The sequence below is a fragment of the Porcisia hertigi genome, chromosome 28 (genome assembly GCF_017918235.1).
Source record: "Porcisia hertigi strain C119 chromosome 28, whole genome shotgun sequence".
NCBI classification, from domain to species: domain Eukaryota; phylum Euglenozoa; class Kinetoplastea; order Trypanosomatida; family Trypanosomatidae; genus Porcisia; species Porcisia hertigi.
In genome coordinates, this window is record NC_090587.1 from 1,284,662 (window position 1) to 1,306,540 (window position 21,879).

At 56.6% G+C, this 21,879-nt stretch overlaps 3 protein-coding genes across 3 annotated transcripts; all 3 read right to left on the reverse strand.

Moving 5' to 3' along the window:
• Window positions 1-854: 854 nt before the first annotated feature.
• JKF63_03724 (uncharacterized protein) lies at window positions 855-13,544 on the reverse strand (the record flags this gene model as incomplete). The annotated part of the gene is made up of 1 exon (XM_067899723.1): window positions 855-13,544. The coding sequence occupies one exon, from the start codon at window positions 13,542-13,544 to the stop codon at window positions 855-857; it is 12,690 nt and encodes a 4,229-aa protein (XP_067755962.1).
• Window positions 13,545-15,428: 1,884 nt separating this feature from the next.
• On the reverse strand, window positions 15,429-16,556 carry JKF63_03725 (uncharacterized protein; the record flags this gene model as incomplete). Its single annotated transcript, XM_067899724.1, has 1 exon — window positions 15,429-16,556. The coding sequence occupies one exon, from the start codon at window positions 16,554-16,556 to the stop codon at window positions 15,429-15,431; it is 1,128 nt and encodes a 375-aa protein (XP_067755963.1).
• A 1,310-nt stretch (window positions 16,557-17,866) lies between these two features.
• JKF63_03726 (uncharacterized protein) lies at window positions 17,867-19,444 on the reverse strand (the record flags this gene model as incomplete). Its single annotated transcript, XM_067899725.1, has 1 exon — window positions 17,867-19,444. The coding sequence occupies one exon, from the start codon at window positions 19,442-19,444 to the stop codon at window positions 17,867-17,869; it is 1,578 nt and encodes a 525-aa protein (XP_067755964.1).
• Between the last annotated feature and the right edge of the window lie 2,435 nt (window positions 19,445-21,879).

The following is a 21,879-nucleotide window of genomic DNA, read 5'->3' on the forward strand; positions in this document are numbered from 1 at the left end:
CAAAAGAAGCGCAGAGGCAACACTGCGCGCGTTGACTAGCATACATGACGTAGGACAATTCACTCAAAACATGTGCGAGGTCTCTTTTTCCTGTTCAAGAGGGGAGAAAGGAGGAGGAGGGGGTTCAACACCTCACATCCACCTCAGCACAGGAGACACACACAGAGGCGAATATACAAAACACGGCACAACCCATGTGTGGAACCCCCGTCCACGAAAAGGAAACGACACGCCAGCAGGTACGCGTAAAGACGCAGAAGCAAACGAATCGAAAAGGAGGGAGGGGCGTAGTGGCTACGTGTTTCACGGGAGTTACATCTGAGTAGGGCGCCCAAGGCGCCAAACAAAGGGAAAAGGGGGGGGGCCAGAGAAAACATCACAGCAATATTAAAAATCAAAATGAAAAATTGTAAGGCGGTTAGGCTAGAGTGGTGGTAGTGATGGTCAAGTGGTTGTTGTTGTTGTGTATGTGTGCATATGTGAATGGCGGCACCTGGCGCTCTCCCCCCCCCCCCCCGCAAAAAAAAAAAACACGCACATATGCACACACGTAATCACAGATCCTGCCAATCCTGAGCGCAGAGATAAATAAAAAAAGGCGATCCTCTCTGCCAACGCACCACAAATCTAAAGGTCCAGATGCACCAGCACAGAAGGCAAGAAAAGCAGCACAGCAACCACTCGCACGCTGTCGTAACAAGCACATGCACGACTTTAACACGTTTATGCGCAAAGAAAGAGAGGCAATCACATACCTCAGTTTCCCTCTCCCCCAAACCCGCACCTCCCCGCCCTTCTCTCCCTCACCCATTGCGGGTACGCGTTGGGCCTCGCTGTTTTTCTTCCTTCACATTCTATTGATTCAGTGCGCACACACAAGCGGCACCCTTCAGCAGCCAGTAGTCAGCGCCATCAACCGACGGCACCTCAATGGAGAGGACGAAGTTGGAGCTGGCACCTAAAGACGAGATCACTCCGGCGCGTATGGTCGTGCGGTAGAGGGGCACAGCGTGAAATTCTGCTGGCCTCACGTGCGACGGCTCCGGCAGGAAGTGCACTGGCGGCAGCACAGCGTACGGCTCCCCCGGCAAAGAGTCAGCCATGACTCGCCGTTGAGTATCCCAGCGCCACGCGTCTGTGTGAATGCCGTACACGTAGCACCCGCGTTCCGGTCCCGAAAGGATTGCCTCCGGTTCCATATCCAGTACTTCGTAGCGGAAGCCGAGCCGGTCCACTGATACCTTTTCCGCACGCGCAAAAGCTTGATAGATACCTGTCATGAATGCACTCGGGTTGAAGAAGCCGCCAATCCAGAAGGCCGCTGGCTCACCCTTCTGCAACCACGAGCGGATGAACTGCACACGGGCAAGCAGATCGCGGTACCACGCCCCGAGCGGCTTGAGCGAGGCGTACGAGACCGCCGACCACAGCCTGGGCACCTGATCGGCGAGGAAGGAGCTGTACATCGCGTCGAGGTCGGCAGAGAGGACTGTCAGCCCTTGGAGTGCCTTCTGCATGTCCGAAAGTGTCTGGCGTATCTTCTCGAGGAGTTGATTGTATTTGACCAACTCGTGCGCCAACACCGTCGAAATAGAGTTAGGCAGTCCGTTCGCGAGACTCGTGAAGGTGCGCGGTCCTGCTTCCTCTCGAGTCAGCAGAGCTGGCAGCGACGCTTCGAACTCCTGGCACTTGCGGCGCACCTCTTCCTCAGGGGTTGCACCAGAGCCGCCGGCGGATCCGACCATACGCGGTTGAATGGACACAATCTTTGTGAGCAAGTACTCGCTTGTTTGCAGCTGGTAGCGCAGGTTCGCGTTATCGTGCATGCCGAAGACTGCAGGCTCATCCACAAAAGGCATAGCTTGGATGTGTTCCTGCGCCTCAGCCAGCGTGCCGCTCGCAGGGACGACGTACTGCCCCCCCTCACAGAAACTGTGGCCCTCCTCGAGGATGCGGGGGGAGAGGTAGTGGCGCAAAATGGTCAGCAGCGTGCCGCGGTCCTGCGGGTCAGTGACACGACCGCCGTAGTTGATCTGGCCGATGATGTACTCGAGCGACTCCCATGGAATCGTCTCCTGCTCCTCAAAGAACAGCCGCAGCCACTGCTTCGAGACGTGGAAGTCCGTGTCATTCCACTCGTACTTGACGTTCCACCCGAGCGGGCCGAATTTTCGCCGCTCAAGCACGATGGAGTGGAAGAAGCAAAGACCGTAGAGAAGTTTCTTGAAGGCGGGCCCCTTCAACTCGGCGCCGATGGTGGCGTCATGGCCAAAGGATTCGTACTCCTGTGGGGTCAACTCGCCAAAGCAGCGGAGCATATTCGCCCTCAACCCGGTTGGCGGCTCGTTGGTTAGCTTCACACTCGTCTGCAGCACAAACACTGGAAAGAAGTCGGTGGGCATCGACGTAAGCCAGAGGCGGAATGCCTCGTGGGTTTCAGACGCACCGGCAGCGCCTGGCTGTAGGCTGGCAACGATCGCCGACAGCTCTGGCATGAATGTTTGCGAAAGGTGGCAGTTCTGCAGGAGCGCCCAGGAGCCGGACTTGCGGCACGTGGCGATGAGTCGCTTCGCGTTTTCGCTCTGACCCTGGCCCAAGCTGACATATTGGAGGTCCTGCTGCTCTCCTTTGGCGAGAGACTGAAGCGCTTCCATTGGATCGGCTCCTTGAGAAAGAATAAAGACTATTGGCGTGTGTGCAGTGCTGTCCTTGAGAGTGCGGGTGAGGTCCATGGGCGGCATCTCAATGAACTCGGCCCCCATCGTCTGTCGCACGTAGTCAGAGAGCGCAAAAAAGAGCTTCTCGTCACGGAAGCACCGTATCAGTAGCACGCGCTGGAATAGACTGAGACGCGACTGCCAGTCTCCCGGCAGTGTGGCAGTGTGGGGAAAGTCAGACTGCGAGTACTCCCTCCACGCCTCTGAGTCCGCCTCCATGCTGGCGATAAGATTGTGAAAGGCGGGAACGGCGCGGCTGAGCGCCTCGGCCAGTTCCCACTGTGTGCGGCTCATCCACGAAGCGAGAAGCGGCGGCTGCACCGGCACCTCCGAAGCCACGAAGGCAGTGGCCCGCATGAAATACTGCCATTCCTCCTCTGTGATGGCACCCTCGTGCCGGGCGATCGTCGTTGCTATGAGCAACGAGAGAATAGTCTTGTCTCTGTTGAATAGGCCGCGGCAGATCTGTGTGTACGTGGCGGCTGTGAGGTTGGTGATCACTGCGTGAAGGTGCTCTTCCAGCATTGCGGGATCTGTCTCTGTGTACCCTAGAGGCTTTCTGGTACCTTCCACTTCATGCTGCACCAGATTCACAAAATATTGAAGCGAGTACTGGTACATTGGATCCATGCGACCCACGTCCGCCAGCACAAAGAAGAGCAGCGCTGCCCGCACAGCAACGCTGCGGTACCGGTCGCGGGCAGTCGAAATAGTCAACATCTTCTCGCTCGCCTCGGCTTGGCTGCGGCTGATCACTTCCGCACTTGACTGTGCGGACTGCAGCTCGCGGATCAGATCCTCGTCGTCGAGGATGTTGCCTTTGGTGCTCTGCAGGCGCTCCAGGATGCTCTCCTCGATGGTTTTGAGACGGCGCTGGCCCTGGGCAATGCGCTGGATGATGGAATTCTTCTCTTCCTCCATGGAGCGCTGCTCGATGGAGACCACCTCGCCGAGCATTTGCTCGGACAATCCCTCCATGGTCACCGTGAAGTTCAGCAGCGTCACGCGCGTGCTAATGTCTGGCAGGTACACTGGGTTCGGCAGTTTGCTACACAGAAACATCCGGAAGTTGGGGTTGTAGTCGATCAGCCCAGACTGCGGAGTGAGCTGGATCTGCAGGCCGCCACTGTCAGCCGCCACAATGCGCCGCGCGATGAGCGGTTCCAGCGCTGGGTCCAGCGACTCACCGACGTCGTCAATGATCACCACTCCGCCGAGGCGGATTTGCGACTCAAGGGTGCGCATCCAGGTCGGGTCCGTGAGTTTGATCACCCGCAACATGTTCCGGTTCTTCGACGCCACAGCGCCCGATCCGCTCGCGGCCTGGCTTTGCTGGAACTGCCGCAGCAGCCACTTGACGGCTTGCTCCTGTGGGTCAATGAAAAGCGGCCAGCGACGCGGAGCCATGGACAACATCGCCACGATAGCATTTTCGGTGGACGTCTTGTCGCTTGGCAGCCCATTCACTTGCCAGTTTAGCGTGTCGACCGGATCCCCGAGAACGCCGGTCAATGTGAAGTCGCCTACATCGCACCCGCGCTTGGCCAACTGTGTCGTCCAGTGCGTGATAAGCCGCTGACGGAACGCCGGGGTGAAGGCACCAAAGTAGGCGACCGAGGCGCTTGCCATGAACACCTGCAGCGGCAGCTCGGCTAGTTGAGCTGTGAGCAGCTTGATATTCTCCGTCCAGCGGGCCCCTTCGCTCTTAAGGGAGCCGGACAGCGTCTCGGCGTTGCGAAGGCGGTTGATGCAGAGCATCAGCCCCTTCTCCAAGTCGTTCTTCCTGGTAACGCTGCTTTGGTAGTGTTGCTCAAGGTCTGACAGCTGCTTCTCCACCTCCTTCAACTGCTGCTGTGCGGCCTGCAGTTTTGCATTCGTCTCTGCTAAGTGTCGCTCTGCTTCCGCCGCGGCCTGCCGCATCGGTGCCACCTCTTTTACCACCTTGGAGTACTCATTGACGGCGTGCACCCACGCACACAGCGACCCGCACGTCTGCGAACCCTTCGATGAGCACACCTCTACCGTGAACTCGGGGTCGTTGATGTACTTCTGTACTTTCTGCAGAATCGATGGCTTCACATTGTCGGTGGGGTACCCGCGGATCATGTCCAGCAGAGGGCGATGTGACAGGAACTCACGTGCACCCTTCCAGTCTGTGTTGCCAGACCACGCACCGTTGAAGTCCTTCGACTCGAACATGGTCATACACGCCTGCGTCGTCTTCAGCACCGCCGAGGGTGGGTTGGCGAAGGAGCGGAGCTCGTTGATGTCGCTGGCCTGGATTGTGTCAAGTGCCGCCTTTGCCTTGTCGATAATAGGCTTCGCCTCAGCTAGACGTGCGTTGGCCTCTGCCGCGATCTGCGACGCATCGTGCTGCTGAACTGTCGCGCTCTCTTGCTGCGCTCGCACTTGCACCTGCACCTCTGCCGCCTTGGCCTGGCGCACCTTCAGGTCCGCCACCACCTCCTGTGTCTCTGCGGATGCCTTCTCCAGCTGCGGCCGCTTCACCTCGATCTCAGCCTTCATCTTTGTGATCATCTCCTCTGTTTCGTACATCTTCTCCGTACCATTCTCGACTTGCGCAAGCTGTGCCTGAACCCGACTGCGTCGACTGTGCAGGAGCGCCTTGTACGTTTCGATGAACTCCAGGTAAGACGTTGGGGTGATGTAGTAGCGCCGGCGCAACTCATCATAATACTGCTGCGCCATCTCGGTTGTCGCTGCGTGAACGTCGACGCAAAGTCTTGGCAGCGTCTCGTAGAAGCTTGCCGGCACCGCATCTTTCATGTCCTCCAGCAAGCGCCTCGCCACCCCCTCCAAAGCCTCTCTCGGCCATTCATCGAACCAGTCGACGGAGCAGCAGTTTGTCAGCGATGGGAACTGACGGCAGCGTGTGCGGAACTGGTCGCCAACCGGGCTCATGCACAGCGCTACGTGCATGTTGTCCCGAACTCGACTGATGAAGAAGTTGTAGATATCCTCTCTGCTGGTGATACCATGCTGCTGGGCGGCCTCGATGCAGGCATTGACGCGTTTCTCGCGCTCTTCGGCGTTGAAGAGTGACGGCACCTCGCCGGAGTTGAGGATGTTGTTTACGTCCTCCAGCATAGACTCGTCCACAATTTGGTTGTCGGACAAAAGCAGCACGCATGGCTCGTTCTTCACACCGGCGTACGTGTACACCTCCAACAGGAACTCGTGAAAGTCGTTCATACCGTAACCCTTGCCGACCGACGTCTCGAAGATACGGCAACCGCCGATGAAGGAGGCGAGACGGGTCAGGGAGCGCTTGCCAGAGCCACCGACACCGACCAGCAGTACGTTGCCGCGCGGCTGTCGAAGAATGCGGATAATACGCGCAATGTGCTCGCAGTGGTCCTTGAAAAAGACAAGGTTCAGTTGCGATGCCTGAACTGTCGCGACGCCACTACTCGTGTCGTTCGGTTTGGTGGTCGCCTCTGTGGCGTTGAAGTCGTCCTGGTACTCCTCGAGCACCTGCGCCAGCCGCTGCGCCTCCGGCACCTCCTCGTACACCTTTTCCGCTGACCCAAAACGGGTAAAGTCTGCCCACAGCGGCGGTGCTGCAAGCAAATCATCGACCGCCCCGGGCAGCACACGCGACACGGTTTCTGCAAGGACTTCGTCTACGAAGTAGCGCCGATCCTCCACCGTGGCGAGGCGATCGTAAAAGCACCGCATTACCTCGTGCATCCACAGTCGCACAAAAGTTGTGGCGTCACGGCAGATGCGCGGAATCACCTGTGTCATGCCCTGGAACACCTTCGAGAGATCGCGCAGGTTGAACGTGTAGTGCGGCGTGGTGGGCCGCGGCCTTAGGGCGTCGCGAATAATGTTAAACACGTCAACGGTGGCCATCACGAGCGATGGTGCCACGTCCTTCACCTCACGGGAAAAACCCTTTGCCTCAATAAAACCCCTGAGAATGGAGCCAAAGATCCGCTTCATCGAGTCATCCGTGAGGGTCGCCACTTGCAGCAGGTGGAACAAACGAGTGAGGCGGGGGGTGATGGGGTTTCGGCCGCCCTCTGGGGGGCCACAGGCGGACACAACCGTAACGTCTTGCACTGTTTTCCACATGCCAGCCACCTTACGGTCGTAGAAGCCACCGTGACCCATCAGCTGTCGCAGCAGCTCGATGGGAGGCGACGCACCGTACACCTCCAGAGCTGGCATGTTCAAATCGTCAATAAAGAGCACAACGGACTTTCCCGGCGCTGCACCGAGCAAATTCTTGCGCTTGGTCTTGAGCTTTGCCTCGATGAGCTCCTGCGTCCGCTCAGACGACGTTTGCGCACTGAACTGGAAGGTGATGAGCGACAGCTGCAGCACCTCTCTGTTGCGCTGGAGGCAGTCCGCCATGATAAACGACTTGCCGACACCCGTTTGACCATTGAAGAGGATAGGTTTTTTGCACTGAAGCAATGTCTGCGCAATCATGCTGTAGCGCACCGTGTCCACGGTCGGCACAAGGATGTTGAAGTACGGCGTCGCGGGATTGTAGGTGTACTCGGGCACCAGCGACTCCCATGGCATGAGCAAACGTGTTGAGAAGTTGATTGTGTAGTCGTAGACGCTGCCGTAAGTGGGGAAGCGCACAACCGCCTCGAGCAGCGTGCGAGCCATCGTGTCGAAGCTCTCCATGGCAGCGTGGTCAACGTTGCCGCCAACGGACCACACGAAGGAAAAGGCAAAGATCGCATTGCAGATTTCGTTCCGCTCGCGAAACATCGGGTCGTCCAAGGGTGGCTGCACCTCAGTGACCGGGTCTGGCATGAGCTGCACCTTGTTTACCTCCATGAGGGCCGTGAACAAGTCGCACAGAGACTGCACAACATTGATGTCGCCAGCGCTCATCAGCGTGGCGGACGCAGGTAACTGATTCAGCCAAACAAGCCCTCGCTTCATGTAGGTGTCGAAGAGAGAGAGGATGTAGGCACGGCACTGCGGTTGCGCCCCAGCAGCAGCGAGCTTCGTATCACCCCACTTGCAAACCACCGCGCGCCACGGCAAGTCCTCGGTGTCTACATACACCATGCCGCACCGTGACACCGTTGCCGGCGAGGCCACCGATAGATCCGCCACCTCGAACAGCATGTGAATCGTATCAGGCAACTTGATCCGCTCGCCGCTGTCGAGGCAGAGCAGCTTGCTGTCGTCCAGTACAGAATTAAGCGACTCAATCCAGAGGGTATCCACCGGGCCATCGAAGACCATCCACCGGTGATCCGACGAGACCTCCGAGGCTCGCACGCACTCCTTCGCAATGGCGGCGAGAATACCATCCTTCCATTCGTTTGTGTTCACGTCCAGCTGACCGTAGAGTTCATGCAGCAGTACCGACTTGGGGTTCAGCACGAACTCGACGACAGGGCGCGCCATCTTGTTCTCGCTCCCCGCCGCCGCGAGGTTCGTGAGAGAATCTGCGATGCATTTCCGCGCCTCCGTCTTTCCTGTACCCGTCACACCAACCAGCATCACGCCATGCCGCACAATGAGCGTTTCGTAGAACTGTATCCCTTTCTTTACCCACTGCCCGGCGTCGACTAGCTTCCTCGTGGCCATGATTTCCTGCATCGCCGGCAGCAGCTCCTCGTACTCCCGCTCCGGGAAGCTTACCCCTGGAAACAAATCCTGCATGATGCCCCGGAACAGCGGAATGTCCTCCGCGACAAACTTCGGCACGTTCGAGTCGTTACATGCGACGATCAGCGTGAGGTCCTCTTCCACGCCAGGCTGCGAGCGCTTCAGGTCACCTGCCATGACAAGAATCGACTTCAACGCACGCATACCGAAGTCGTAGTGGTCCTGTGGCGACAGCTGCTCTGAGCTCAGTTTGTAAAGTTGTGTGATCTTCAGCGACAAGTCGTGGGCGTTCTTGAAGCCTTCCGAGTAGAGGATCACCTCGGCGATCATGCGGAAGTCCGGCGTCATTACCGCGACAGGGCGAAAGAGAATCTTCAGGTTGTCCGGCAGCTCCGTGCGCCCAGCGTAACCGGGGTTCATTGTGACGAAGGCGCCGTACGTCGGACGTACTCGCACATCAGGCGTCCCCTGGAATGTGAACGCCTCCTGCGCGTTTTGGAGCGCCAGTTTGATCTCCAGCAACTGAGATGCAATGACGGAGAGCACCTCGATGTTGATGCGATTGAACTCGTCGAGGCAGGCCCACGCACCGGTTTGGATGAGACCTGAGAAGAACTTCTCCATCATTTTGTACGTGACACCGTCAGAGCAGTTGTACACGATGCACTGCCGCGCGAGGTTCTTGGCCAAGTCCTTGACGGTCTCTGTCTTGCCAGTGCCCGCCGGCCCGGCAGGTGATGCGCCAAGATGCAGCTTCAAGGCCCCTGTCACAGTCATGTAAATGCGGTCTGTCAGCGGGGTAATGACAAGTCGTCCCTGCGCGCCGAGGTACTCGTAACCGTACACGAAGCGGGAGTTGTTCTGGCGAATGAAAACGGTCCCGTTACCATCCAAGTCTTTCTCCCAGTATACACGCAGCTGCTTTGTCCAGCCAAACTCTAGGGACTCGGCAACACCGCTGTCGCACATCTCCTCGACAAGATCGCGGCCGTGCACGTCGATTGTGATGATGGTGGAGAGAAGAACACGCTGCACTTTCGAGAGCTTGCGTGCCGTCAGTTCCGCCAGAACCTCGAGGCAGCGGCGCTGCTCGTCACGCAGGTGAAGCAGGAGCTGCGGGGAGTCAAACTTGTCTAGCACTTCCTCGACGCTACGCGTCCACAGGAGTTGCTCAATAATCAGCACCAGCTGCACGGGATGTTGGAACATCCAGTCAATGCGGTCCTGGCGAGCCTCGTAGTCCTCAAGGCAGTGCTGGGCGCGGCGCCGTAGCGTTGCGAACATCTCACGCTCCAGCGAGTCCATCCAGACTTCGACTGGACCACGTGCTTTGATACCCTGATGATCCAGCTGTACCTGCTCCCCCTCCATGGAGTTTATGTGGGTGATGTCATTCTGCGCCGACAGCGTAAGGGACTTGATGCCGTCGAACATTTTCAGCATGTGGGGCATCATCAGCTCTGGTGTCTTGGCCTTGGCCAGCAGGTCGAGCAAGTCGTCGTTGCTGAGGAAGTAAAAGCGCGGGAAGGCGCGCCGCTTTTCCTCTAATTTCTTCTCCAAACTAGTCAGCACCTTTTCCAGCTCCTTTATGTAGGTTTCGAGGTCATGTTTTAGCGTGCGGCCACCAGCAGGGGCGTTGGAGTCAAAGGATGGTGGATTGATGAGGAGGCTGCGGTAGGCGGTCGGTAAGTCGTGGGCTTTGCGCATCAGGTCGCGGTAAAAGCGGTCAACCTTCTCGAAGCGCTGCGCGTCTTCCTTCCACTGACTTCGGATTTCAACGGAGGAAAAGATGTTCTCGAGGTAGATCCAATTGCGCTGCAGCTCTACCCACTTTTCCAGAGTCTCCAGCATGTACTTCAGGCGGTTCTCCCATCGGTCCACCTGCGAGCGCAGTACACCTTGGCAGTGCTTACTGCTTCCGATGGTTGAGATGGCCACGGCAGAGTCATCGAGAAGCGTTGTCACGTCCTCCACCGAGGTACCGACTAGCGTGAAGATGTCCTTGCTGTCCTTATGTGCATGAAACTGGAACTCTGCGGGCGGCTTCGGGCCACCACCGTTCCACATTGCGTTTACCTTATCTATTTGCCTCTGCAGTTTATCCTCTTCGGTGGCCGAAGCGCTTACAGCGAGCACCTCGTCGCGGTACTTGAGAATTCGATGCTTCAGTAGCATCCCAATGGTGAACTGGTTTGCCCACTCATTGAGCGTCTTTGAGGTGCTGCCGCTAGTGTCCGCGACAGGACCGACAATGAGGGAGATCTTTGCGTGGTGTTCTGTCTTGAGACAGGGGTTTGTGAGCGCCTGCAGAATCGGCAACAGTTGGCGCCACTCCTCAACGCTGCTCTTTAGTCGCGGGACCGCAGCGTTGCTCGCCAGCTTTGAGGAGACCTGCTTTACTAGCGACGAGTACTTCTGCACCACCCCCTGGACCGCTGGCATGTCGAGCTGATCGAAAGGGAGCGCATGGGTTTCCTCTGTGAAGGCGCCCCATTCTTCGATGCCGGTCCAAAGCTTCCCCTTGATGTTTACATCGTTCAGCATCTCTGTCATCACCTCCACCACAGTCTCCTCGGCTCCGATCTCGATTTGGTACTCGCGGAGCTTCTTCTCGCGCGCGGCAATGCCTTCCGCTTCTTCAAGGAGCGCTTTCATGTACGCGTTTGCCTCCGCCACGTCCGCCTCGCCCGACATGACGATCGGCTGGCCCGCGCGGTCGTACACAGACTCGATACGGCGACGCAGCTGGTCCATCTCCTCTTCAATGCAGCGGCTAAAGAAACGCTGCTGGGCCTCTTTGCTGTCCTCGGTTGTTTGCATCAGTGTGCGCAGCTTGTCAAACTGCGGCCGGGTGCCACTGCGGTACGTCTCCTCATCTTCTTCGCTCACATCGATCTTCTCCTCTTGTAGGAGGCTGAACAACTCGCGTACCACGTCGTAGGAGGCTATAACGTCGTCGAATGAGCTCTCCAGTGAGTTGCAGTATTCGAGGAACTCGACGTAGTGCTCGATTGTTTTGGGTGGCACGGCGAGGTAGGCAGTCCGCTCCTGCAGCTCCCTGAGCAGAGTCTCATTGCGTCTACGCGCGATGATGGGGAGTGCCCTGTGAAACATTTCCAAGCACGCCACTGGGCTCGGCGTGAAAAAGTCTCGCAGTCCCTCCGTCCACATCCGCATCATCCCAATATCAGCGCAGCTCGGAATGTTCGAAGAAATCGACTCTGATTGAGTCTTGTAGGTGGCGAGCTGCTCGCGGAAGTAGTGAAGAGTCTCTTTGCTCTCCAGCAGCGCATCCTCCTGGAGCTGATTGTTTCTAATGTACATATCCTTGAACACTTCAAAGGTGTTGGTGTAGCGGTGCATCATAGCGAAAGAGGTGGCGAGGCATGTTTGAATAGCAGCCACATCCCGTTTGTAGCCCTCCTCGGCCATCACCATATCCGCAACATTCGGTCCTGCGCCCACCGTATAGTTTCCCAGCTCGTCCTGTGCATTGCTGGTGTAAATCTGAAACGTGTTGAGTGACGTCAGGCGCGGAATGACGCCGACTGCACGCACGTAGTCCTGTAGTGTGTCCTCGACGGATTCGCGAATCTGCACCGCAGAGGGCACGAGCTCGATCGCCTGCTGATTTGTGTTGTACACAACCTCGACATTCCAGAGCGGGCCTGTGAAGAGGCCGCTTGGCGCCGCCGACGCCGCCGACGCCGGAGCGCCGCCGCGGCGATTTTTTTCCGCTGTCGCAGTTGGTGCGCTGGCTGAAGCAGTGCCTGACATCTCGAAGTCGCGTCGCATGTGCGACACCGCCTTGGCGGCCAGTCCGGTAAGGCACTCAACAACGAGATAGTCGCAGAGTTTGATGAAGGCCGTGAGGCGCCGACATATTGTCTTACGCTGCGTCAGCTCGATGTACGACGGCTGCTCCTGCGTACCCAGCTCTCGCACATCGAGAACCTTCCGCTTCTGTTGTTCAGCGTCTCCATAGAGCAGCTTCTGCCGCTCACGCTCAAGCTGCCAGGTAAACATGGTTGTCTTGCATGCCTGCTCGACATGATCGCGAATGCGCTTCATCATGTTCTCTAGCCGGCGACGCTGTTCTTGCAAGTTTGTCTGCAGTGTCATCATATACACGTCGAGTGTGTTCGTCTCCGTGCTAGACTGATAAAGGTCCTCGGAGACAGCCGTTTCCAGACAAATGTTGCGTACTTCCTGCAATGCCCCTGACAGGGTCGGGTGCGCGTGAAACAGGTGTGCGGAGAGAAACTGCCGAGTGTTTGCCGTGGCACTGCGGCGCACGAGGTTGCGCCACAGCACAAAGTTGCGCCAGCGCTTGTACTCGCTGAATACAAGCAGTTCGCGGATAGCATGGAAGATGCGGCACCCACGCTCCCACTTGGGCAGCTCAATGAACTCGGCCCCACCCTCTGTGAAGTGCGTCACGCCGGCAGCCGAGACCGTATAGTAGCTACGGCCTTGCCCCTCGGTGCGAGACATCGGCTGCAGGTCGTACGGGTTCAGCGAGTCGCGAATGCCGCGGGGGCGCATCATCAAGTAAACGAACTCGTTCGGCGAGTTTGAGGTAGCCTTGTGAAAGCGTGGGATGGTGGCAAGCGCACGCTGTGCAGCGGCCTCGGAGGTGCTCATAACCTGTTGAGTGTCGGACATGGCGGCAGCCGCGGCGCCGGTGCTGGCGTCAACGGCACCCAGCCGCGCTGACGTCAGCGGAGCGAGCTTTGCCGGTGGCGCTGTCGGCGTGCAACGAGGAACCGGTGACGTGATGGACTTGAACTTGGCGGAGGAGGCAAACAACTCCTTGAGCTGTGCGTCCGTGTGCCTTGGTGGGCTGAACACCTGGAGTGAGTTCACCATTTTCGTCTCGCCGCGGCAACGGGTGGAGGCGGCCGGGTCTGTCTTGGAAGAAGTGGCTGCCGCCGGCTCAGAGGGCGGATGAGGCACGAGGCCCAGCCCGGGTGATAGGCACTGAGTGAGACGATTCGGCAGCCCAACCTGCGCACCGCTGCTGATGCCGTCGCTGTAAAGACGCGCCGAAAGCGGGTTCACCATGCCACAGGCGTCTGCGACATCCTTAGATATGTGAATCGGGTTGCGTTGTGTCGCCTCAATCTTTGCTCGCTTGGCGTGAGACGCGGTCGATGCGGCAAGCGACATCGAGGACGCGGGCGCCTTGAGCGACGTCGAGCCACGCTTCATCTGCGAAGACATGTTTGATATTGAACAGCCGCGGAGATAGACGAGTCAAGGGCGGAAGCCCGGCACGTCACGAGGAGCGATTGAGAAGCACGAGGAAGGCCAAAAGAGTGCTGGGGAGCTGAATGGACAAAAAAAACGACAACCACGGGTGAGTCGTGAAGAAACGGCACTTCCCTCCTTTGACGAGTTCTCTACTTTTTTGTATGATGGCGGCGGCAGCGAAGAGACAAATGGGGGGGGGGGGGGGAGGACCTGCTCGGAGTTCCAGCGAGAGAGATGCCACAGCAAACCACGCCTCGACGGGAACTGCGCACGAAAGCCAAGCACGAACGCAACACAATCACACACAAACTAAAGCCTTCGCACGCGCAAACGGTCACACGAGGGAACACATCCAAGACGCGTGATTCCTTTATGGTCACACACAGACACACAACCACGGTGAAGCTTTGCAGCACCTCTAGTGGAGACAAACGCACTCACTGGCGCTTCGCAGAATATAAGAGAGAGGAGCCAAAAAAAAAACAGTAAGGGGTCACACAAGAGGAAACATGCAGAGGAAAAACGTGGTGTTTCTCTTTCCCTTGTAATACGACCTACACTCCCCACTCTCTGCCTTGGGTGCCCTTGGTCTGCGCTCTTCAGAGAGAGAGTGTGTGTGTGTATGTATGAGTGTGTAGAAGCTCTTGCGGTTTTGATGGTTGCGCTACTTGCAATCTGAGGAAGACGAAAGCGAGGGTTATGTGGGGTTCTTCACTTGACGCCCGTTCCACTGGCGGACGGCGGCGGCGGACGAGCGTGTGAGACACCGTTGTGTCACAGCCCCACCCCATTCCGGTGAAAATGAGGGAGGCACGTACACAGGGGTAAACAGGGGGGGGGAGAAAAAGCACACGAAAGAAATAGAGATCAGAGGGGTACACGCAACAACAGAGCAGAACACCAGAGCCTCGGTGAGGCACCGCCGCTGTAATGCACTTCACACTTCGAGAAAGAGAGAAAGCATGGAGTGGTATCAGAGGGTTTCCTTTTCTCAGTGTGCCTCAGATCCACTTAGCTGCAGCGTAAACGGAGCAGCATGGCCAGAGAATGGCCATACTCGGGAGTCGCACTGCCTCCTCACCGTTGCGCATGAAGCCCATCAAATCCACCGCATCACTACGCGTGCGCAGGCGTGTGTGTGTGTTTTTTTTGAGAGAAAAAGAAAGACCGTCGCTTTTGATTCTCCAATTTGGTTGAAAGCTTCAGCGCTGTCTACAAACACTGAGCTGAGACATGACGGCATGCCGTTTTTTTTTTATACTTGGATCCGGACAGGGCAACACACACACACACACACACACACTTGCAGTGAGGAGTCGGACTGGGAAAAGGGGAAGGCAAAAGAAAAAACAGACTGACAGACGTCAGAGCTAGCGCACGCGTGAGAGAGCAGGGGGAGTGCACTAAGGGTACATCCGGGAGATGCATGCGGTTACATAGTTTGGGTTCTCGCATCTCCACTCAGGTTTCTCTCTGATTCCCTCGCCCCCCACTGTCTCTTGCAGTCGCTGTTTGTGTAGTACACGCGGCACCTATACTGACATACAGACGCACACATCAGGGTACTCCAGCTGATAAATGAAAGTAAAGAGGAGATGAAAAGACCGTACATCGCAGGAAAAGCCAGCGCCGCGCAAACAAAAGCAGGGAAAGCAAACTTAGCATGTGCTCTCACTATTAGTACATCGATGAAACACACTGTTGAGAGGCGCATATATATATATATTGTTGTGCGAGGCGTGTGTTGCACGTCTTCCCCGTCCTATTTCCCCCTTTGTTGATGTGTCCTTGTGGTTGTAGTGGAGCCCCCGCTGCACTCCATTAGGCCTCTGCGCTTTGCTGATCAGCTTCACGCTACGTTGCAGAGGTGGTGATACCGGCAATTGGAGAAGAGGAGCTCTCATCGCCGTCAACATCGAAGGTGACCTCTGCAGCGAGAACGTCGTAGGCCTCTTCCACCTCCTCTATGATCCGCATACGCTGCGCCTCCTCCTCCACGATTACGGCGAAAGTCTCGAACTGCAAGGCATACTCAATGGCATCCTTCATGTATGACGGAGTCTCCCGGTACGTGCGCCGCAGGTGGCCAGAGACGGTGTCATACCGCAGGTACCCCCCTTGGAGGGTATGGGCCTGCACGACGCACGCCAAAACCATTCGCCTGAATGAGATGTCCTCTTCGCTTTCCGTTTCACTTCGAATGGCGCACACACGGTGCCACAGCGGCAATGCTTCACGGCTGTCTAGTGAGGGGACCTCAGACATACGCAGCGCATCAGCCTCTGTGGCCATGAGGCGCAGCTGTGCAACATGCGGCAGGGCCTCCGGGCACAATCCCAGTGCTCGCAAGAAAAGTCGCTGCTGCGCCAACCATAATTCCTCGCGCAGCTGGGCAAGCAAGACCATCGTGGCATGGTTGTGCTCGTCCTCGAAGTCCTGCCGAGCCTTCTTCTCGAGCCACTCGACGTTGCAGCTGACCCCCAAAACATTGTTGTAGTAGACCCGTGCGACGTCCATGAAGGACGCCGCCTCGAGGGTCAGTAGGTCGGCGTACTCAGCTGCCTCTTGCGCCACAAGAAGTGCAGCGATATTATCTGCAGTCGGTTTCATGCTCGCGTGTGCATCAAGCATCCGCTGCTGCGCAAGACGACGAAGCTCGTAATTCACCGAGTGCAGACCGATGCGACGCGGGCCGTGCGTGCACTCCAACGGCGGACACGCCTCTTCCGCATTGCTGGCGCTCGTGTAAAAAGATAAATCGTGAAGAGCATCTCGACAGTATCGTTCCAAAAACGAAGGAGGCGGCCGCTTCACGCGGCCACTAAAGCGCGCATGAGATGCCTTGTACTGATGGCGCGCTTCTATATACTGCTGCGTATACACCTGCTGGATGATATCTGCCAGGCTGTCCGCTGATGAAGCTTTCTCACTCTGCAGTGGGGGCACCTGCATGGTGAGGGCAGAATTATGGGTGAGTGACATGGCCTCTCTACGGATGTGCACGTCCGCCACAGAAAGTCGGGAGAGATAGGCGTGATGGCAGGGGAGGAAAAAAAAGAGGGTGAAAACAAATTTGAAGGCCAACGCAAAGGCAGTATGAACAGTGTGCGTGCGTGTGTTTTACATCGCTGCCAAATGGCTCCACGAGGTCAGACGAGCGCCGACCAGCTGCAAAGCAACGCTGTAGCTACACAACCAGCCCTGAAGCACCCCCCCCCCTGCGAGATCCGTGCCTGGGCTAGCAGTCTGCGTACCCCTGCAGCGAAGGCTGCAGGTGTGCGTTGGGACGACTCACTGCCGTCGGTACAACGCTCCACGTGGCTCATTTCCAGTAGTATTTGGCCTCCAGAATTCGCACGTGCCCGCAATACAAAACAGCGTGGGGATGCGCGAGAGAAACAAACAGAGACAAGACACAAGACACACATACTTCCGACGAGCCCTTTTGACTCGCTCACTTTAAACGGACGCCTGCCTTCTGGAAATGCAGATGCCTTTTGTTGTTGTTTCAAAAACATGGCTATCCGATGATGAGCACGTCAATGAATATGTGCGCACAAGCACAGCCACACAGTCCATGTGCCCTTGCAAGACTACCGCAACACACTCCAGTCATCCACAAGAGAGACCGCCTCCGTCTTGGATTTGAGTCATACAACCTGCGGTCTTCTCTCCGCCTTCCTCGAACTCTTTCAATACTCCTTCCCCCCCCCCCAAGAAGGTAGGCTTGCGTGAGTCGCATGCCACGGACTTATACGGACCGCGTTCAGCGTCATGTTCGCGTGTGCGTAATGGGGGGGGGGGGGGGGGTTGCTATTCTCATCTACCCCATCCCAGTGGATGCGCAGAGAGGAGGCGCGGCCCGATGATTTGCTGTCATGTGCGGCGACGTATGAGACGCTGCTATAAGTCTGTGGTCACGGGGGCGTTCCGCCCTCTTCTGAGCGTGTACATCTCTGACAGGGAGTATCGCTCTGTCAAAAAAGTAGGCGACTCCGTTCCTGGAGAGCCCCAACAACAAAATCGGAGGAAGGCTCCAATCGGCCACCACCACCACCACCACTACCCGTACCCTCAGTGGTGTCATCGTTGTAGTTGTCCCAGACACGCCCATATACCGCGACTAAGAGCATGGCCACCGAGATCCTTTCCCGGCCGACCTTAGGATCCACCGCCTCGCCTAGTACCCCAGAAGAAATCCCCGAGATAGGCAGTGGACATCATGTCTCCCATGCCTAGTGAGGACAGCTCGGTACACCGATAGTGCACTAACGGTCAAAGGGTTCTTCGGCTTAGAACGATTCGGGCACGCTCGTCGCTGACAGCGCCAAACCTTTCTCAAAAGCAACACCAGTGAAGTCTTGTGTCCTTTCCGCAGGCGGCTGTGCAGGTCCCTCAGCTGCAGAGCTCACGTCTGCTGCAGCCGACACCGCCGATGGTGGCTCGATCGCATACAGAAGCTCCTCGATGTCGCGCATCAGAGTCTGTGTGCGGTCCTCCAAGTCCTCGCGGTGCTGAGGACCGAGAAGGCGGCCGACGAGGTGAAGCACATATGGGTACCACATCCGTTTGAAGGCCTTCACAAAGGTCACGAACACAGTCCGCTCAGCACCGTACATTGTGTCAAGCATAGGTGCGTCATTCAGCATGTCCTGCCCCACCTCCCACACCAGCTCGCGCACCTCCTCCCCACACGACGCCTCCACCCCGGGTAAAAGACACTTTCGAATGGTGTTGAAGGAAGAGAGTATCCCGTTGAGGGCGTACGCCAGCGGTAGCCACTGCGCCAACTGGACGGGTGGCGTATCGCTAGTGGTCAGGGGAGTTTCGATCACCGTAGCAGAGGTCAACACTGTGCTGTCACAGTATACAGAAACCCGCCACGAAGAAGTCTGCATCGCAGCCCGATACGTGGTACAGGCCTGCCGCATCCCGTCAGAGAAAAGGCTCTGCACCTTCTGCACAAGCATGCTGCCCAGAAGCCCCAGAAGATCCGCGTGCACTCGCGCGCATGCACTTGCACAGCTGCTGCACTGTTGCACTACGAGCGCCAGCTCAGAGCCGTTGTGCAGCTGCTGGAGTGCCGCCCCCATGAGATGCACGAACATGTGCGCCTGCTCCTGGTACCACAGGCTCAGCTCCTCCGTCGTCTCTCGCTGCTGTGCCTCGGTGTTGGATGGAAAGCAGGCTTTGTACTGGAGTGCCACCTCGCTCACGTTCATTTTATACACAGTAAGATACTTGAGGATGAGGGAGTAGGGAATCACGCTGGATTCAGCCTCTTGCAACAGCTGACGGATGTAGGCAGCGCGGCTGCGCAAGAAAAGTGCACGCAGCGAGGCCGGGGATCCACCAAGCCGGCGAAGGAGTGAGACGGCCTTGTAGGCTGTGTCTACTGTCAGTGCACCAGACAGCATCGGCAGCACATGCGCGTCCACCACCACCTCCATTGTGTCCACCATCTCCTCCTGCAGTCTCTGAAAGACGTACACGTCGCTCATGTGCTGACACAACATCAGGACGTGCTCGAATATGAGAAGTGCCTCGTGGAACATCATGCGCCGCACGCACTCCTCCACCAAGGCAGGTGACTCCATGAGAGCCACGATCTTCTGGTGGTTCATGACAGCGCTGTGCAACTGCGCTTTTTCTTGCCGCCAAGACTGACCGGCATGCTGGAGAAGCTGCGACCAGGAGTGTAGTGTGTGCAAGGATGCTGTCAGCACCTTGGTAGTGTCTTCAGCACTGCTCAAGAGCGACGCGGCCGCCACATTTGCCGCCTGTGCGTTCGTCAGCAACTCATAGTGATCGACTGCACAATTGACAATGGACTGCCGCACCCGGGCCTCCTCAGCAGAGATAGTTGTCATGGCGGCACCGAATCGACGATGGAGTCTGAGAAGAGCAAGAGGGCAAAGGCATGCTCAGGCACAAGTTCACAATAGTCTGAGGTTTGTGGAGCAGCACAAACCAAAGGGCGGGGGGCTTCCCTGTCAAGGCCTTTGATAGAATGGGGACCGTCCGCGTATCGTGCGAGCGCACTTGAATGCAAAAGAGAAGCCGCGACAATACCTTCGCCGCACTCCTCGACCGTAAGGCGCGCCCGGAAAGGAGAAAAGAGGCCAGTAAGAGAGAGAGAGAACCAATGCATATATGCACAGGGTAAACCTGAAAGGCGAAGAGTACAACGACTGTATTGGCACACACACCGAGTCCGAGACTGCCTGCATCCGGCCTCGCACACTGTAAGTCTACGCCGTATCTCTCATCACTGGACTCGGTGTGTCGCACCGCCAAATATGGAGTGCAGCATGTTTCCCGCAATTTGTGTGATGCACTACGCGGTTCCAAAGCACCACAGCTGGGTAATACTGGTCACCTCTTTTACTTCAATATATGTGTATATATATATATATGTATTCTTCCCCCAATCCAGCTGCTGTGGAGCTCATACAACATTCACTCGTCCACTTCTGCTGGCATCTGAGCAGCATTTCATTTCCACACTCATTTATTCTTTTTGCTTCTTGTTCTCGAGAGCGGGAGCAAAACAAAACGTCTTCTGTGACACGCTTACCTGTGCGCCTGTAAACGGAAATGTACAAGAGAGACAAAAATGAAAATATCGGTGAAAAAAAAATTGGTGAAAGCCAAAATCGGGGAGGGAAGGGGGGCACACACAGCGAGACGCCTGGATGAATACACACAGTGTATTTGATTGGACTGCTCTGTGAACACGCCAATGTATGGAAATACGCGTCCCAGTGCAAGGTGAGGCGAGAAAGAGAGAGCACTAAAGGGTAGTTGATGTGTAGCTCTGCTCCTTTCCATCCTTATTTTTCCATTCGTCTCCCTTCAATTGATGAGGACCCACCCCCCCCCCCCACCCTCCTTTCGCATGCACCACCGGACACTCTTTTTCTCCCCGAGAATCACGAATTCGTGGTATAGTGGGGATCCAGCCCGGCGGAGGTAATCGGAAGCATCCCAGCGAGGAGACTTGAGAAAAAACGTGAAGACAGCTGGGAAAAGTGAGAGGAAGGGGAATAGAGGAGAAGGGGTTCGACAGTTCAATAATCACATCCAGCTGCTAGCCGATAGACAAAAAAAGAAGACGGAGATCGGAACTAAAGCAGAGAAAGCCCAGGCAGAGAAGGGAATGAAGAGCACCAGGGAGATGAGAAGTTGGACAGTGAAGGCAGTCGCAGAAAAAGGGGGAAAAACATGCGATCGTGGTAATAGAATCAGATGATATGGGGAGGGGACTGAATATTGGCGTGGAGTGGGAAGACGTGACAGCATTTGAAACAAACAAAAAAAAGAGGGGGCGGCAGGCGGGAGAAAGGCGTGTTTATGCATGCGAGTGTGGGGTGTTGGTCACGCACCAACATCGCATTCCACACTCAGAGGTCGCTCTTGTATATATGTGACCGGGCGTCAGAGTGGGGAGAGGTCAAAGCCCTCTCCCGTGCGAGTCGATGCACCCAAACACAACTGCATGAACACATAAGCGAGGACTTCATATACATCCTCATATATAGTACGATACTCTCCAATAATCCCGCGTTCACGCCTCAACCCGACGTTTAGAAGAAGCACGCGCACACACAAACAAACACAGGTGTATACAAGTGCGTAGAAACCCGTCGACAGACACGCAGGGCGAAAGTGTGCTTACACACAGACGCGCACATGACCACGTCCGCCTCAGAGAAACTCCCTAGAGGAAGCAGCAAGTGTGCGTAGACGGCGGTGTATGGGAGGGATAACATAATCCCCTACACACCATGTTGCTGGTGCGGCTACGTCTTTTCTCTGCCTGTGTGGCTTCACTTCCATCCCATCTTTTTTTTTGATGGGAAGCATCAATCAAAAGAAGGCCAAGTAATCTTTATGAAAAAACTTGAAAAATTATTGCAGACGGGGGTGCCGGGGGAGAAAAGAGGGGCAACATGACGCGACGCGACACTCAAACCAGCCAAAACACACAGACGCGGGTATAACAAAGGCGAGTGGATGAGCAAGACAAGTCAAATGTTATGTCCCTTTGCTCTGCCGAACCTCCGCCCACCCCGCCTTCCCAGCTAGGGCGGGAAATCCTGCCATCGCAGAAAAGGATGACAGTGTCCTTACCGCTGCCTTCGCTGGGGTACAGCACAAAAAAAAAAAAGAGGGCAATGGAGAAAAGCGTGGGCGCGTGTCCTCGCAGTCACGAACCTTCTCCCCCCCCCCCTCCCCCCGCCGGACCTCTTTCTCCACCCACAGAAGACGGTTCAACATCCCCACATCGTGTGCGGTTGGTGCA